We start from the raw sequence: 19209 nt of genomic DNA, 5'->3' as shown, positions 1-19209 counted from the left end.
TGTATACTCCCCTTGTCCTAAGGGTCAAAAATGACCCGCCTTTACTAAACCCCTAAAATATAGCAGCTTGATTGAATTTTAAACCCCAAATCTATTTTGCATGAAGAAATAACTTGTCATTCATCACAAACTTTGTGAATATATTGGTTTTCCCTCTTCACAATGCAGAAAGACTGCATTTAATCAGTGGACATCACTCGTTTTTATTACAACACACCTGTCATGATAGTTTTCTTTACTAAAGTACAGCTCATCACTAAGCTAAGGAACCTGGGACTAAACACCTCCCTCTGCAACTGGATCCGGGACTTCCTGACTGGCCGCCCCAGGTGGTGAGGGTAGGTAGCAACACATCTGCTACGCTGATCTTCAATACTGGAGCTCCCCAGGGGTGCGTGCTCAGTCCCCTCCTGTACTCCCTGTTCACCCACGACTGCATGGCCAGACACGACTCCATCACCATCATTAAATTTGCAGACGACACAACAGTGGTAGGTTTGATCACCGACAACGACGAGACAGCCTACAGGGAGGTGGTCAGAGACCTGGCCGTGTGGTGCCAGAATAACAACCTATCCCTCAACATAACCAAGACTAAGGAGATGATTGTGGACTACAGGAAAAGGAGCACCGAACACACCCCCATTCTCATCGACGGGGCTGTAGTGAAGCAGGTTGAGAACTTCAGGTTCCTTGGTGTCCACATCAACAACAAACTAGAATGGTCCAAACACACCAAGACAGTCGTGAAGAGGGCACGACAAAGCCTATTCCCCCTCAGGAAACTAAAAAGATTTGGCATGGGTCCTGAGATCCTCAAAAGGTTCTACAGCTGCAACATCGAGAGCATCACTGCCTGGTACGGCAATTGCTCAGCCTCCGACCCTCCTGCACATTGGCTAACCAGGCTATCTGCATTGTGTCCCACCACCCGCCAACCCCTCTTTTTACGCTACTGCTACTCTCTGTTCATCATATATGCATAGTCACTTTAACCATATCTAGATGTACATACTACCTCAATAAGCCTGACTAACCGGTGTCTGTATATAGCCTTGCTACTGTTATTTTCAAATGTGTTTTTACTGTTGTTTTATTTCTTTACTTACACACACACACACACATTTTTTTGCACTACTGGTTAGAGCCTGTAAGTAAGCATTTCACTGTAAGGTCTACACCTGTTGTATTTGGCGCACGTGACAAACTTTGATTTGATTTGGTTTATTATTATTATTGCTAAAGGTACTGCATAGGTATAAACATAATTGGTTTAGCAAGATATAGCACTTGTATAGCCTAAGAAAGTAGCAGAAATGTGCAGAATATAGATTTGAATGCATTTTATTGAAGGGAAACAATAACAGTCTTGAACTTTTTTGGCAACATAGTGATATATTCTTATACTGTACAATGAGGAATTCAACTACAAAATACTAGTCTTCTCCTATTTTTTTAACCATTGCCCCACCCACAAGGTGTATAAACAACAACAATGAATAGGAATAAGATAATAGATACAAAACAAAAACATGAAAAACATAAATCAATCAACTCTAATTAGCACATGTTGGACAGTATGCAAGTGTGTGTGCATGGTCTTTGCAGATGCATTTCTCACATGTGCAGCATATAGTATTTGTTTTACAGTCCTTCCTTGGGTGGCAAAATTGGCATATCCTCCTCTTGCCTGCCCCAGCTCCAGCCTCAGTTGGATCAGGACAAGACTCAGCCCCCTGAACAGCTTTCACAAGTGCTGCAGAGGCTGCTTTGCAGAGAAGGCGCTCCCTTCTTTGAATGTGTGGGGTTACAATTGTCTTTCTCAGCTGCTCCAGGAACACGCTCCTCTAGTTCTGTTTATCAGGCATCCAGGTAGGGTTGATCTTGTTCCATATCGTGAAGGCATTGTATGAGGACACATCAATGATGTTGTGGAAGATGACCAGGGGCCAGCGGGCAGTCATCCTCCTGCAGCTGTAAGTTCCAATCACTTGGTCCAGGTTGTCCGTGCCTCCTTTGTTGTGGTTGTAGTCCAGGATTATGGCTGGTTTCCTGTCCTCACGATCACTGATCTCAACCGTTTTGTGCAGTGTGCTTAGGAGAACCACGTTCTTGTTCATCTTTGGAGGTAAGAAACTAGAGTGGTGGTGGGGGTGAAGGCAAACTTTGATGAGAAAGGCCCCTCTCCCCCTTGCGAGGAGTGCAGTGGGGAGCTCAGGCTTGTTATTTCTAACTGCCAACCATGGTGATCTTCCTCTTCAGGAGCTGCTGGCTGAGTTTAAAAGAGGTGAAGAAATTGTCAGACGTGACATTGTGCCCCCTCAGTCCATCTGTCACATCAAGCACAACCCGCATCCCCTGTTTTTTCTCCGGGCCTCCACTGGTCGGCTTCCCTGTGTAGACTTGCATCTTCCAAGCGTAGCTGAATTGTGTGTTACAGGCCACACATATCTTGATGCCATACTTTGCTGGCTTGCTGGGCATATACTGCCAGAAAGGACAGGGACCTTTTGACAAAAGAGATTACTATCAGTAATTAGTATCGGGGTCACAGAAAACAATCACATAAATCAATGACATTACAGCAATACATAATAAAATGAACAGTGGAAATCCCTTATATTACAGATATGAAAATAAAAATGTACTTCTGAATGGAATCAGTTGCTCATCCACTGTTACTTCAGGCCCAGGATTGTAGAGGTATGGCAGATGCTCCACCCACTTCTCCTACACCTCTCTTATGGCCACCAGTTTGTCTCTCACACGTCTTGCAGGTCTTGACTCACGGTTATCAAATTGTAGCATTCTTGAGAAAGTGTGAAAGACTTTCACTGGCATCGAAAATGCCCTTCCACTCTTTGCATCCCAGAGACTACATGTAGCCTCGCCTCGGGTCCTATACTCACCCGCTAAGATTAACAGCCCTATGTAGGGGTCATCCGTATGAAATGTTGTGCTGCCATCCTGCCCTGGTTATCATACGGTGACAAGGACCATGTTATTTTGCTGTTCTTTGACAAAAATGTCTCTTTCAGCTTGGGGGATTTCTTCTTCATCTGAAGATGATGCATCGTTCTCTGGGTTGTATTCTTCTTCATCTGAAGATGATGCATCGTTCTCTGGGTTGTATTCTTCTTCATCTGTAGATGATGCATCGTTCTCTGGGTTGTATTCTTCTTCATCTGAAGATGATGCATCGTGCTCTGGGTTGTATTCTTCTTCATCTGAAGATGAGGCATCGTTCTCTGGGTTGTATTCTTCTTCATCTGAAGATGATGCATCGTTCTCTGGGTTGTATTCTTCTTCATCTGAAGATGATGCATCGTTCTCTGGGTTGTATTCTTCCCCATCTTCTTCTTCAGATACCTCCTCCACTAAATCATTGTTCTCTTGTTCTTCCTAGACATCTGAAAAAATCAGATCTACTACCTGTTGGGCACTGAAACATGCACTCATGGCTTCACCAAAGAGAGAAATGGGGGGACTGTTATCTTTATTTATTTTACCTTTATTTAACCAGGTAGGCAAGTTGAGAACAAGTTCTCATTTACAATTGCGACCTGGCCAAGATAAAGCAAAGCAGTTCGACAGATACAACGACACAGAGATACACATGGAGTAAAAAAAAACATACAGTCAATAATACAGTATAAACAAGTCTATATACAATGTGAGCAAATGAGGTGAGAAGGGAGGTAAAGGCAAAAAAGGCCATGGTGGCAAAGTAAATACAATATAGCAAGTAAAACACTGGAATGGTAGTTTTGCAATGGAAGAATGTGCAAAGTAGAAATAAAAATAATGGGGTGCAAAGGAGCAAAATAAATAAATTAATTAAATACAGTTGGGAAAGAGGTAGTTGTTTGGGCTAAATTATAGGTGGGCTATGTACAGGTGCAGTAATCTGTGAGCTGCTCTGACAGTTGGTGCTTAAAGCTAGTGAGGGAGATAAGTGTTTCCAGTTTCAGAGATTTTTGTAGTTCGTTCCAGTCATTGTCAGCAGAGAACTGGAAGGAGAGGCGGCCAAAGAAAGAATTGGTTTTGGGGGTGACTAGAGAGATATACCTGCTGGAGCGTGTGCTACAGGTGGGAGATGCTATGGTGACCAGCGAGCTGAGATAAGGGGGGACTTTACCTAGCAGGGTCTTGTAGATGACATGGAGCCAGTGGGTTTGGCGACAAGTATGAAGCGAGGGCCAGCCAACGAGAGCATACAGGTCGTGATGGTGGGTAGTATATGGGGCTGTGGTGACAAAACGGATTGCACTGTGATAGACTGCATCCAATTTGTTGAGTAGGGTATTGGAGGCTATTTTGTAAATGACATCGCCAAAGTCGAGGATTGGTAGGATGGTCAGTTTTACAAGGGTATGTTTGGCAGCATGAGTGAAGGATGCTTTGTTGCGAAATAGGAAGCCAATTCTAGATTTAACTTTGGATTGGAGATGTTTGATATGGGTCTGGAAGGAGAGTTTACAGTCTAACCAGACACCTAAGTATTTGTAGTTGTCCACGTATTCTAAGTCAGAGCCGTCCAGAGTAGTGATGTTGGACAGGCGGGTAGGTGCAGGTAGCGATCGTTTGAAGAGCATGCATTTAGTTTTACTTGTATTTAAGAGCAATTGGAGGCCACGGAAGGAGAGTTGTATGGCATTGAAGCTTGCCTGGAGGGTTGTTAACACAGTGACGAAGGGCCGGAAGTATACAGAATGGTGTCGTCTGCGTAGAGGTGGATCAGAGACTCACCAGCGGCAAGAGCGACCTCATTGATGTATACAGAGAAGAGAGTCGGTCCAAGAATTGAACCCTGTGGCACCCCCATAGAGACTGCCAGAGGTCCGGACAGCAGACCCTCCGATTTGACACACTGAACTCTATCAGAGAAGTAGTTGGTGAACCAGGCGAGGCAATCATTTGAGAAACCAAGGCTGTCGAGTCTGCCGATGAGGATGTGGTGATTGACAGAGTCGAAAGCCTTGGCCAGATCAATGAATACGGCTGCACAGTAATGTTTCTTATCGATGGCGGTTAAGATATCGTTTAGGACCTTGAGTGTGGCTGAGGTGCACCCATGACCAGCTCTGAAACCAGATTGCATAGCAGAGAAGGTATGGTGAGATTCGAAATGGTCGGTAATCTGTTTGTTGACTTGGCTTTCGAAGACCTTAGAAAGGCATGGTAGGATAGATATAGGTCTGTAGCAGTTTGGGTTAAGAGTGTCCCCCCCTTTGAAGAGGGGGATGACCGCAGCTGCTTTCCAATCTTTGGGAATCTCAGACGACACGAAAGAGAGGTTGAACATGCTAGTAATAGGGGTGGCAACAATTTCGGCAGATCATTTTAGAAAGAAAGGGTCCAGATTGTCTAGCCCGGCTGATTTGTAGGGGTCCAGATTTTGCAGCTCTTTTAGAACATCAGCTGAATGGATTTGGGAGAAGGAGAAATGGGGAAGGCTTGGGCGAGTTGCTGTTGGGGGTGCAGTGCTGTTGACCGGGGTAGGAGTAGCCAGGTGGAAAGCATGGCCAGCCGTAGAAAAATGCTTCTTGAAATTCTCAATTATGGTGGATTTATCAGTGGTGACAGTGTTTCCTATCTTCAGTGCAGTGGGCAGCTGGGAGGAGGTGTTCTTATTCTCCATGGACTTTACAGTGTCCCAGAACTTTTTTGAGTTAGTGTTTCAGGAAGCAAATTTCTGCTTGAAAAAGCTAGTCTTGGCTTTTCTAACTGCCTGTGTATAATGGTTTCTAACTTCCCTGAACAGCTGCATATCACAGGGGTTGTTCGATGCTAATGCAGAATGCCATAGGATGTTTTTGTGTTGGTTAAGGGCAGTCAGGTCTGGGGAGAACCAAGGGCTATATCTGTTCCTGGTTCTAAATTTCTTGAATGGGGCATGTTTATTTAAGATGGTTAGGAAGGCATTTTTTTTAAATATCCAGGCATCCTCTACTGACGGGATGAGATCAATATCCTTCCAGGATACCCGGCCAGGTCGATTAGAAAGGCCTGCTCACTGAAGTGTTTCAGGGAGCATTTTACAGTGATGAGTGGAGGTCGTTTGACCGCTGACCCATTACGGATGCAGGCAATGAGGCAGTGATCGCTGAGATCTTGGTTGAAGACAGCAGAGGTGTATTTAGAGGGGAAGTTGGTTAGGATGATATCTATGAGGGTGCCCGTGTTTAAGGCTTTGGGGAGGTACCTGGTAGGTTCATTAATAATTTGTGTGAGATTGAGGGCATCAAGTTTAGATTGTAGGATGGCTGGGGTGTTAAGCATGTTCCAGTTTAGGTCGCCTAGCAGCACGAGCTCTGAAGATAGATGGGGGGCAATCAGTTCACATATGGTGTCCAGAGCACAGCTGGGGGCAGAGGGTGGTCTATAGCAGGTGGCAACGGTGAGAGACTTGTTTTTAGAGTGGTGAATTTTTAAAAGTAGAAGTTCAAATTGTTTGGGTACAGACCTGGATAGTAGGACAGAACTCTGCAGGCTATCTTTACAGTAGATTGCAACACCGCCCCCTTTGGCAGTTCTATCTTGTCTGAAAATGTTGTAGTTTGGAATTAAAATTTCTGAATTTTTGGTGGTCTTCCTAAGCCAGGATTCAGACACAGCTAGAACATCCGGGTTGGCAGAGTGTGCTAAAGCAGTGAATAGAACAAACTTAGGGAGGAGGCTTCTAATGTTAACATGCATGAAACCAAGGCTATTACGGTTACAGAAGTCGTCAAAAGAGAGCGCCTGGGGAATAGGAGTGGAGCTAGGCACTGCAGGGCCTGGATTCACCTCTACATCGCCAGAGGAACATAGGAGGAGTAGAATAAGGGTGCGGCTAAAAGCAATAAGAATTGGTCGTCTAGAACGTCTGGAACAGAGAGTAAAAGGAGGTTTCTGGGGGCGATAAAATAGCATCAAGGTATAATGTACAGACAAAGGTATGGTAGGATGTGAATACAGTGGAGGTAAACCTAGGTATTGAGTGATGAAGAGAGAGATATTGTCTCTAGAAACATCATTGAAACCAGGAGATGTCATTGCATGTGTGGGTGGTGGAAATAATAGGTTGGATAAGGTATAGTGAGCAGGACTAGAGGCTCTACAGTGAAATAAGCCAATAACCACTAACCAGAACAGCAATGGACAAGACATATTGACATTAAGGAGAGGCATGCTTAGTCGAGTGATCAAAAGGGTCCAGTGAGTGGAGAGGTTGGTTGGGGGTCACGGCGATTTAGACAGCTAGCCAGGCCATCGGTAGCAAGCTAGCATAGGATGGAGGTCTGTTGTTAGCCACCTCTTGCGTTCCGTCAGTAGATTAGTGCGGTTCCGTGTGGTAGAGGGGATTAATCCAAATCACACAACAACAACAAAAATAAAAACAATAGATATAGTTATAGAGGCCCAAGAAGAAAACATAATAATAATAAAAATAAATAAATTGTCCGATTGTCTATTCAGATAGCAGCCGGTAAGACAGCTAACGGTTAGCAGGCCGCAGATGGGCGTTCAGGTAACGTCGCGACGGAGGAGCCAGCTGGATCTCCTTCGGGTAGATAACGTCGGCAGTCCAGTTGTGAAGGCCCGGTGGGGCTCCGCGTAGGCAGTAAAACGGGTCCGGATAGGTGACTGCAGCCCAGGAGTGATTGACGGAACTCAGGAGTGATTGACGGAGCTGGCTAGCTCCGGAATAATTGATGTTTTTGATCTGCAGCACCTTTTATAGCCTCTGCATTCCCCATTAGTAAACAATGCTTTCAAGAAATGTTTATTATATGAAATGTAGTTTATTTTGTCTGTGAACTTGAGCCATGTGTGGGGTCATGGAGGGGAGATGCTGCACATGCACAATAAAGTTTTAGTGTTGTTCAATCAGTAGCACACAATCTCTGTGTGTGGGGTGTGTGTGTGTGTGTGTGTGTGTGTGTGTGTGTGTGTGTGTGTGTGTGTGTGTGTGTGTGTGTGTGTGTGTGTGTGTGTGTGTGTGTGTGTGTGTGTGTGTGTGTGTGTGTGTGTGTGTGTGTGTGTAAATTATTTTATAACTGCCGGGTCAAAAATTACCCTAAGACAATCTTTGTACCCTGGTGGTGTACAGCTTTCATGGAAATATGAACAAAGGCGATGTTTCACTTTTTCTAATTTTGGGGTCACTCTAGGAAAAGTAATCAAATTTCAAGGTGAAAAAATATAATTTAGGGGGTTTTCTCTGCTGTTAAACTTAGTGGCGGGTCATTTTTTTCCCTTAATACAACACAAGGGTTAAATCAGCATGTATTGATCTGAACTGATTTCAGAGCCCACTCATTTGAATGTAAAAGTCATGCTAAATCAACTCTGATTGATCTCATACTTACAAATAACCCTCATAAATAGTCAACTAGTAGCGTTTTGATATGGACCTCGGTGATCACTGTCCCATAGTCTATGTCAGAATCACAAGATGTCTAAAACTAAACCACGCCTTGTTATTAAAATAAACATTAAACACTTCCATGCGCAAGGGTTCTTACATGACCTTTACCATTCAAGTTTCTTGGTGTTAATGACAGTCCGGACGTGGAACTTGCCCTTTAACAATTCTCTAGTATGTTTATCTCTGTGCCTCTACGAAGAGATTAAGAATTAAAGATAGGGCCAACCCTTGGTCAACGCCTGAACTTGCCGAGTTAATTCAGCTAACGAAGAAAGCTTGGTCTGAAACAAGACACACTGGTAGCTCTGCTAACTGGCTCACCTTCAGACAACATTAGCTTCCATAAAATGGACAAAATCAATCTATTTCATTAATTCTATTCCTGACCCTTGTGACTATTCAGCTATGTTTTGGAAGGCTAATAAATTGCTAAAAAGAAGCAGCCACACGTCTCTGCCCAATGAGGTTCTATTTAGCTCCAATACTATAACAGACAAAACTGGAATAACTGACGCGTTTAACCAACATTTTATTGTAGCGGGCCATTTATTTGAAAGGGGAAATAGCAGCAATAAGGACAACTCTGAAAAGACTGTTCATGAAACAAGCTCATCTCTGATACACCCCTGTTTAATCACAGACTTGCCTGCTACTGTAAATGGTAACCCACTGTTCTCTTTTCTTCAAGTCACAACTAGGGAAGTTCTGGATGCTCTCTTAATTATTGATGTAAAGAAATCGTCTTGGGCAGACATGCTTGACCTGTGTCTTCTACGGCTTCCTGCACCTCTGATTGTGGAGCCTTTGACACATTTTGTATCTATCCATTCTCTTGGGTATTATTCCTAAGGTGTGGAAGGTGGCCCTTGTTCTCCCGCTCCACAAAGGTGGTGAGCCCTGCGATCTTAATAATTATCGCCCAATTTCAAAACGTTCATGGCTAGTGGAAATATTAGAACTCTTGATACGTTCTCAACTGCGGTCCTTTTTTAGATGAAAATGTATTCTGAATGCTCAACAGTCAGACTTTAGGCCAGGACACCAATGTCATAGTTATTAATAAATTACATAGTTAACAGCACTGCTCTGCCCTCTGATTCAGAGGGGTTGGGTTAAATGTGGAAGACACATTTCAGTTGAATACATTCAGATGGACAACTGACTTGGTATCCCACTTTCCCTTTATATTGATATGTGGAAAACATTCAATACAGTTGATCATGCACTGTTGCTACGGAGACTATCCAACATTTTTCAAGACCAAGCGGCCTGCGGCTGGTTAAAGAAATGACCTGCACGACAGAAGTCAACGTACAGTATATCTGCTGATGGTGTTCTCTTAAAGGTCCCAAACAGTCATTCTGATTACCACGTAAAATAGCCTTTTGAGTGACTAAAATATCTCCCATAATATTCTATGGGGATAGAAATTCATTTTTTTTAATGGCTAACTACCAGGAAGTTTGGAAAGATGTACATTCATCAGCTTGACTTGACTGACAACTCTTTGAAACGCCTATGTCAAGTAACTTGGATGCAGTGTTGCAGCAAAATAATTTCAAGTATATTTGGTAATGCACAAATCAAATCATCAAATTTTATTGGTCACATACACATGGTTAGCCGATGTTAATGCGAGTGTGAACTTAACTAAACGACAGAGTTTTGACTGTGTGATATTAGATTGCTTCTTGTGTAGATATTTTCTGTCTGGATTTTAATGATTTGTATGTCATTTGTATGTCACATACAAATCATTAAAATCCAGACAGAAAATATTTGCTTGTGCTTCTAGTTCCGACCATGCAGTAATATCTAACAAGTAATCTAACAATTTCACAACAACTACCATAAAGGAATGAATAAGAATATGTACATATAAATATATGAATGAGCGATGGCCGAACGGCATAGGCAAGATGGTATAGAGTACAGTATATACATATGAGATGAGTAATGAAGGGTATGTAAACATTATATAAAGTGGCATTGTTTAAAGTGACTAGTGATACATTTATTACATCCAATTTGTAATTATTAAAGTGGTTAGAGATTTGAGTCAGTATGTTGGAAGCAGCCACTCAATGTTAGTGATTGCTGTTCAACAGTCTGATGGCCTTGAGATAGAAGCTGTTTTTCAGTCTCTCGGGCCCAGATGCACCTGTGCTGACCTTGCCTTCTGGATGATAGCGGGGGGAACAGGCAGTGGCTCGGGTGGTTGTTGTCCTTGATGATCTTTTTGGCCTTCCTGTGACATCGGGTTGTGTAGGTGTCCTGGAGGGCAGGTAGTTTGCCCCAGGTGATGCGTTGTGCAGCCCTCACTACACTCTGGAGAGGCTTACGGTTGTGGGCGGAGCAGTTGCCGTATCAGGCGGTGATACAGCCCAACAGGATGCTCTCAGTTGTGCATCTGTAACAGTTTGTGAATGTTTTTGGTGACGAGCCAAATTTCATCAGCCTCCTGAGGTTGAAGAGGCGCTGTTGCGCCTTCTTCACCATGCTGTCTGTGTGTGTGGACCATTTCAGTTTGTCTGTGATGTGTATGCCGAGGAACTTAACTTTTCACCTTCTCCACTACTGTCCCTTCGATGTGGATAGGGGGGTGCTCCCTCTGCTGTTTCCTGAAGTCCACGATCATCTCCTTTTGTTGACGTTGAGTGCGAGGTTATTTTCCTGACTCCACACTCCGAGGGCCCTCACCTCCTCCCTGTAGGCCGTCTAGTCATTGTTGGTAATTAAGCCTACCACTGTAGTGTCATCTGCAAACTTGACGATTGAGTCCTTTAAAACACACATTGATAAACTGACTAAAAAGTTGAGAGTAAAGATTGGTTTCCTGTATAGAAATAAATCCTGTCTCCCTTTTGAAAATAGGAGGAAGATTTTTCAAGCGACACTTCTCCCAGTAATTGACTATGGCGACTCAATCTACAGTACATGCACGGGTCAGCCTCTGTGTTAAAACCTATAGATTCAGTCTATCACTCAGCCTTGATTTTATCACTAGTGATCATTTCTGTATGCATCATTGTCTCTTATATAGTTTTGTTGGCTGGGAGTCTCTGACTACCAGAAGAGAGTATCATTGTCTCTTATATAGTTTTAATGGTTTGGAATCTCTGACTACCAGAAGAGAGTATCATTGTCTCTTATATAGTTTTAATGGTTTGGAATCTCTGACTACCAGAAGGGCCCAACATTGACTATTATTCGTATATAAAGCATTTCTCCAGAATATCCCATACTACCTCAACTCACTTCTAAATTGGAAATCTAGTAATTCTAAGACTCAAGACTGGTTGGTACTAGAGGTTCCACAGGTCTCCTCTGAGTTAGGGAAGACTGGTTGGTACTAGAGGTTCCACAGGTCTCCTCTGAGTTAGGGAAGACTGGTTGGTACTAGAGGTTCCACAGGTCTCCTCTGAGTTAGGGAAGACTGGTTGGTACTAGAGGTTCCACAGGTCTCCTCTGAGTTAGGGAAGACTGGTTGGTACTAGAGGTTCCACAGGTCTCCTCTGAGTTAGGGAAGACTGGTTGGTACTAGAGGTTCCACAGGTCTCCTCTGAGTTAGGGAAGACTGGTTGGTACTAGAGGTTCCACAGGTCTCCTCTGAGTTAGGGAAGACTGGTTGGTACTAGAGGTTCCACAGGTCTCCTCTGAGTTTAGGGAAGACTGCTTTCAGTTAATCTGCCCTTCAGTCCTGGAATGTCCGACTTGCCTGACTTGTTTGTCCAATGTGCCAGTTCAGTTTGTCTTGCATCTGTGCTTCTGCATGGGAAAAGACAAAAGGACGCAAGGGGTGGCAGGTAGCCTAGTGGTTAGAGCGTTGGGCCAGTAACCGAAAGGGGCTATGGATGCAAGGACTGACCATCACATGAAATCACATGAAATCAAAATGATAGTTTTATCTAGGGTTGCACATTTTGGGTTATATTCAGAGGTGGAAACTTTCCGTAGGAATTAACGGGAACATATGGGAATTAACAGAAATATATGCAAATTAATATTAATACCATTTAAATGTAGATGTTTGTTGCATTGGATATATTTACCATATCATATGGAGACAGAAACATAAACCATTTACCTTATCATAAGTAGACATAATTGCAAATGATTAAATCCTTACAATATAAATATAGAAAATATTTTAGTTACGAATTGAACTTTAACGCTTCACGTGGGATTATTTCACTGAACAACAAAAGAAAGGGAATATTGAATGATCCCCAATGATCCATCGCATCTTCCAATCTGTAAAATGATAGTCTAGAAACTAAAGCTTTGGTTGTCTTCCTCAGGCTTCCATGTCTTCTCCCTGAACCTCCTCAATGTCCACCTCTTGAACATCAGACTCTGAGGCCTCATCTTCACTGTCACTTTTCAACCTTGTTGAGAATGGCTCATTGTCAGACCCAAATGACCCTTGTATTGGTAAGCCTCTTGTGTGCTTTGGTGTGTGTGTTCCCAAACAAAGACCAGTTGCGCTCTGAGGCGGCTGATGTTGGTAGGATTTGGAGGATGATGGAGGCAACAGGGGAAAGAGACTCAGATCCACAAAGTCCCTTCCATCAGGTGGCTGATGAGATATGTTGGCACGACTGCCATATTGCATCTCCATCCTAAAGCCCTTGCTTGGAACTGTACATCACCAGACACCATAGGCCTTGTTGTTCTCTGCACCAGACAGGATGCTCTTGCCAGCATACTTGGGGTCCAACATGTACGCTGCGGCGTGTATGGGCTTCAGGCAGAAGTCTTCATGCTTTTTGATGTAAGTCAGAACTGCAGTTTTCTCTGTTTGGAGCAACAGTGAAGTGGGCAGGGCAGTACAGATGTATTATCTTACATCTGCAAGCAGAGTCTAAACATCAGACAGGATGACATTGTCTTCCTCAATCCGTGCAATGGATACTGCTATAGGTTTAAGGAGTTTCAGGCTGCTTACCACTCTCTCCCAAAATACATAATCCAGGAGGATCCTCTTGGAGACTTCTTCCCTTCCAGGAGGCTGTCAAACATGATGACAACACCACCACAATCGGTGTTGCTAGGCAGCTTCAATGTGGTGCTCTTATTCTTCTCACTTTGCTTGGTGAGCTAGATTGCTGCTAAAATGTGATGACCCTTCACATACCTAACCATTTGCTTGGCTCTCTTGTAGAGTATCCATTGTTTTCAGTGCCATGATGTACTTGAGGAACAGATTCAATGCATGACATTGATGAATGCCTTCAGCTCATCTGCAGTGTAGATGTTGTCCCTTGTGTCTGTGCTCTTGTAGAATATATATATAATAATAATTATTCCTTGCCCACAAACATTCGACCACCCATCAGAGATGATTGCAAAACTTTCTGCTTTCTCTATGATTTGCTTGACATTCACTTCAACTCTGTTGAACTCTGCATCCAGCAAATGAGTAGATAAAGCATGTCTAGTTGGAGGGGTGTATGCTGGGTGAGGGAACATTCAGAAATCTCTCCCAAAACACATTGCCTCTGAGCATCAGAGGTGTAAAAAAAGTAGAGGGACTTTTGTCAGAGGTTGCTTGTTGTGAGCGCTGAGGGAACTTTATGCACTTGGCCAGATGATTCTGCATCTTTGTTGCATTCTTCACAAATGATTTTGCACAGTATTTGCAAATGTACACAGCTTTTCCTTCTACATTAGCTGCAATGAAATGTCTCCACACATCAGATAGTGCCAAATAGTGCAAAAATTACCAGAAAGCATGTAGTCCTTGGCTCACACAGTATAGTAGTGTGGGCTCAATAGCATCTCATTAGTGTGCAACATCTTGAGAATCAGCTGTACATGGGATGGAAGAATACACTGTGCATGCAGAGGGTTGCAATTCCATTGAATTGTGGCATATTTTGGTTAAACTATCCCCAAGACCTACAATTGCCTTATGTGTATCCCACAAAAAAAGGTTCACTGTTATAAGCTAACTTTTTTGATGAATTTAAGCAAAATTCCCCAAATTCCGGAAATTTACGCGGAAAGTATCCAACCCCTTGAAACCCTAGTTTTAACCATGTTTTGAAGGTGTACAGTGTTTGTTTACAATTTACAAACAATGGAGTAAAACAACATATTTTATATTTGAGGAATACAAAGAAATACAATCAAGCAATTATTTTTACACAAAAGAACATACACAGTATCTGAAAACATAACCTCCCAGAACCCATCACTGGGGGCTTTCCCATGCAGTCTGTCCAGTACAGCTTTGCCTCAAATTCCTTGGAACTGTTTCCATGGTGCATCCATTCACTAGGTACTACAGTATTTGCCACCACATGTTATCAGTAGTAAACCCAGCCAATTCTCCAGTCTTCTGGAAATGAGATGTCCTCTGAGAGTGTACACTATAGAAGAGTGGAGGGCCAGACAGATAGAACCCCAGCAGTAACATTCCATGTCTCTGTTGGGGTTGTCGCAGTAACCAACAGGCATAGGCCCTTGTATTAACAGTAGTGGATGTTTGAAATGTGTATTATGAGTTAAGTGAAACTTGATTGCTAGTGCATGTGATTGATAGTACTGTAATTCCCTGTTTCCATGCTAAACGCATGCATTTTCTGTCACTACGTAGAAATACTTTTTTACCACACAGTCTCAGATTTAGTAAGCCTCGGAGGGGACAGTATACCTGTGTGCCCCTAATCTGACCTGTACTGTCAGATCTTCTGTATGACTGTATTACTATGGCTCCTCGGATTTGTGTCTGTATGCAAAATGACAAGGCAAAACACTAGAGAAAGACTAAATTGTTTCCCCTTTTGTCCTTGTGCACTGGCAGTTTGTCAATCTTGGAGCCAGCAAAATAGCTGAACTTTCAATGAAATGGGGCAGGCTGTGGGATATCATTGGTGCTGTTTGCATTGTTGGTATACTTGGTTTCCTTCCTGGTCATCTTGAGTGGCTGTGTTCAAACCTTGCATCATTTCTCTTAATGGGGGAGATATTTCTGTCTTGGGATGGATTACCTACTAACAGTGAAACACTTTCTTCTTTCTCGCTGCATTTTCTGGTGGTTGTTGTGTTTATTAAAATGCCCCTCTAAACCAAATATGTGTGCTGTGTTTTGGGTTGTTCCCCATAAAAGGTAATTACACGGCTGAGCATTTGAATAAAAAACATTACAGCACTTATTCTTTTAAAATTGAAACATGGTGGAAATATCAAAGAAAGCTAGAAAGAAAATAGACAGAGCAATTGCTTTGTGAGAGCATTTCCCCAACACTCTCTGAATTTCAGATTTGTTCAGGTACTGTATGTTATTTATCCAATGCCAGAAATGTCAGGTATTACTGATATCCTGTCCTGTGGCTAGGAGGGAGCTGATACTCATTTGACCACCTCCACAGACCTTTAGGTGAGACCTAACAGCCTAACAGGCCTGCAGCTCATTTGTCTTCCGTCCTGTTTATGACAATTCACTGCAAGAAAGACTGTATACCTCACAGCTGTGAAGAACACTAAACTGGAATTATCTTGGCTAATTTGTATTGAGGTCATCACATATTTCTCATTGCATGCTGACACCTTGGTAGTGTAAAACAAACCTTACTGCTGACTGCTGCATTTAAGCCAATGTGTAGCCTGGCATGACCCAGATTGACTGTGTTTAGTATCGAGTGTATAAAGCAGTAGCAGTCATTAAGGAATGTAAAACTGCTGAGGTTTGATAAAACGCCACTCTAGGCGTCCCTTTAAGTGCAACCACCAGAGATTATAGGGGGAGGGGAGGTTAGACGCTCTCTGATGCCCATCAGGAGTCCTCTTCAGTGTTTCCCCTAGGATTTTTTCAGCAGAGGTGGCAAAGTACTCCATTTTTTTTGCTTCCAGCCTATAGACAGAGACTAAAACAGGAAGCTCCCGCGCTCAGGTCTGTTCAACGCTGGTCTGACCAATCTGATTCCATGCTTCAAGACTGCTTCGATCACGTGGATTGGGATATATTCCGCATTGTGTCCAACAACAACATTGACGAATATGCTGATTCGGTGAGCGAGTTTATTAAAAAGTGCATCGGCGATGTCGTACCCACAGCGTCTATTAAAACATTCCCAAACCAGAAACCGTGGATTGATGGCAGCATTCGCGCGAAACTGAAAGCGCAAACAACTGATTTTAACCAGGGCAAGGTGACCTGAAACATGACCGAATACAAACAGTGTAGATATTCCCTCCGCAAGGCAATCAAACAAGCTAAGCGTCAGTATAGAGACAAAGTAGAGTTGCAATTCAACGGCTCAGACACAAGAGGTATGTGGCAGGGTCTACAGTCAATCACGGATTACAAAAAGAAAACCAGCCCCGTCGCAGACCAGGATGTCTTGCTCCCAGACAGACTAAATAACTTCTTTGCTCGCTTTGAGGACAATACAGTGCCACTGACACGGCCTGCTACCAAAACCTTTGGACACTCCTTCACTGCAACCGACATGAGTAAAACATTTAAACGTGTTAACCCTCGCAAGGCTGCAGGCCCAGACGGCATCCCCAGCCGCGTCCTCAGAGCATGCGCAGACCAGCTGGCTGGTGTGTTTACAGACATATTCAATCAATCCTTATCCCAGTCTGCTGTTCCCACATGCTTCAAGAGGGCTACCATTGTTCCTGTTCCCAAGAAAGCTAAGGTAAGGTAACTAAGTTAAACGACTTCCGCTTCCGTCATCATGAAGTGCTTTGAGAGACTAGTCAAGGACCATATCACCTCCACCCTACCTGACACCCTAGACCCACTCCAATTTGCTTACCGCCCCAATAGGTCCACAGATGACGCAATCGCAACCACACTGCACACTGCCCTAACCCATCTGGACAAGAGGAATACCTATGTGAGAATGCTGTTCATTGACTACAGCTCAGCATTTAACACCATAGTACCCTCCAAACTCGTCATCAAGCTCAAGACCCTGGGTCTCGACCCCGCCCTGTGCAACTGGGTACTGGACTTCCTGACGGGCCACCCCAGGTGGTGAGGGTAGGTAACAACATCTCCACCCCGCTGATCCTCAACACTGGGGCCTCACAAGGGTGCGTTCTGAGCCCTCTCCTGTACTCCCTGTTCATCCACGACTGTGTGGCCATGCATGCCTCCAACTCAATCATCAAGTTTGCGGACGACACGACAGTGGTAGGCTTGATTACCAACAACGACGAGACGGCCTGCAGGGAGGAGGTGAGGGCCCTCGGGAGTGTGGTGTCAGGAAAATAACCTCACACTCAACGTCAACAAAACAAAGGAGATGATCGTGGACTTCAGGAAACAGTAGATGGAGCACCCCCCTATCCACATTGACGGGACAGTAGTGGAGAGGGTAGTACGTTTTAAGTTACCAAACTGAATTGGTCCACACAGACAGCGTTGTGACGAAGGCGCCGCAGCGCCTCTTCAACCTCAGGAGGCTGAAGAAATTCGGCTTGTCTCCAAGAGCACTCACAAACTTCTACAGATGCACAATCGAGAGTATCCTGTCGGGCTGTATCACCTTAAAGATGGAATCCGCATTAGTGCAAATTAGCGCCACTGTCTGCCCCACGGTCGTTGTTATTTAAAAAATATATAAATATATATGAAATAAAACTACATGCAGTTCAAATCAAATCAAAGTTTATTTGTCACGTGCGCCGAATACAACAGTGAAATGCTTATTGCATGTGCAATTTAAAAAAATACTGTGTTCGTTGTTTGCTGTAACTTAGTTGTTTTAATATCTCAAACGGAAGTGGCTGTTTCACCAGTATGGATTACAGCTTTAAACTACTAACTTGGCATTTTGTAATAGGTTAATACAGGGGTTGGTCCTGGGCCAGCTAACAAGCAGCTAACAGCAGCTAACAGCAGGGGTGCACAGAACTACGTGTTTTAGTGTGACTCGGTCAGAAGAAAACAGTTCTGCATTGAATGACTGAAATTAGTTAACCCTTCACGTTCATGCTAAACTAACTTCTATGCGGAAAATACAACCATATGTGACAACACAGCATTCACAGAGTTGCAATGAAAAAATCTTTACCGGACAACCACAGTTGGTTTTCTCATTAGAGTTCAGTTTGGAAATTCAACACATTGTTGTATGGTATGGCTTGTAGTATTTATAACTCACTTGAACCCTAATAAAATTCACACTGAACTAGTCCTCGTACTTTGTCCCTCTTTCTTCCTCAGTCGCAGGACAGGCCTCTTCAGTGTCCAGAGCCGGCCCAAAAATGCCTCAGGAAAGCCCCCACACCACTGCTGTAACTCCCGGGACTCACTGGACGAGCTGTTCATGGATGAATACTGGACAGAGGTGGAGAACATCACCCTTAGCGGCTCAGGAAAGGGGGATGCAGAGCCACAGGAGGTGGTGCAGCTGAAGTTGCCGGATGGTATGGAGCTCTACACTATAGCAGGAGTGTCAATTGAAGTAGAGATGAGATGAGGTTGTTATAGTGGAAGGACTATATGCCCTGCTGCTTCAAAGAAACATTTTAGACCAACCTGCTGAAACAAGATTGAATGAGAGTGATGAGCTTAGCAAGGGGGGCTTTAGCGGAGAAATAATAATAAATACATATTTTTTCATTATGCCCAGCTTACGAGGCCACTTGATGCAATTGCCTCTTCTGCCTAACGGTAAGTCTGCCAGTGAGTATGTACTATGTACATTAGAAATATAATGAATTCATTCTATTTCTATGGTACAGTATATGACTGTGATTTACCTAGATCACTGTCTGAAAGGATTCTTTTAGTAGAGCACATGCAGTACATACTGGTCCGTTCTAATGACATA

General features: G+C 43.5%; 1 protein-coding gene across 3 annotated transcripts in view; it reads left to right on the top strand.

Annotated features, from left to right (window-relative positions):
• Window positions 1–19209, top strand: part of LOC112250117 (rho GTPase-activating protein 18) — a 50874-nt gene that overhangs the window by 15563 nt on the left and 16102 nt on the right. For 2 of the 3 annotated variants that reach the window (XM_024419981.1, XM_024419980.1), the window contains exon 2: window positions 18600–18802. In XM_024419981.1, coding sequence (XP_024275749.1) covers window positions 18600–18802 — 203 coding nt within the window. Of the gene's footprint in view, window positions 1–18599; window positions 18803–19008; window positions 19050–19209 lie in introns of those variants that run through there. The other variant, XM_024419982.1, reaches the window with a different exon arrangement.

Source organism: Oncorhynchus tshawytscha, linkage group LG05, assembly GCF_018296145.1.
Source record: "Oncorhynchus tshawytscha isolate Ot180627B linkage group LG05, Otsh_v2.0, whole genome shotgun sequence".
Classification (NCBI taxonomy): domain Eukaryota; kingdom Metazoa; phylum Chordata; class Actinopteri; order Salmoniformes; family Salmonidae; genus Oncorhynchus; species Oncorhynchus tshawytscha.
This window is presented reverse-complemented; position numbering and strand designations above follow the sequence as displayed.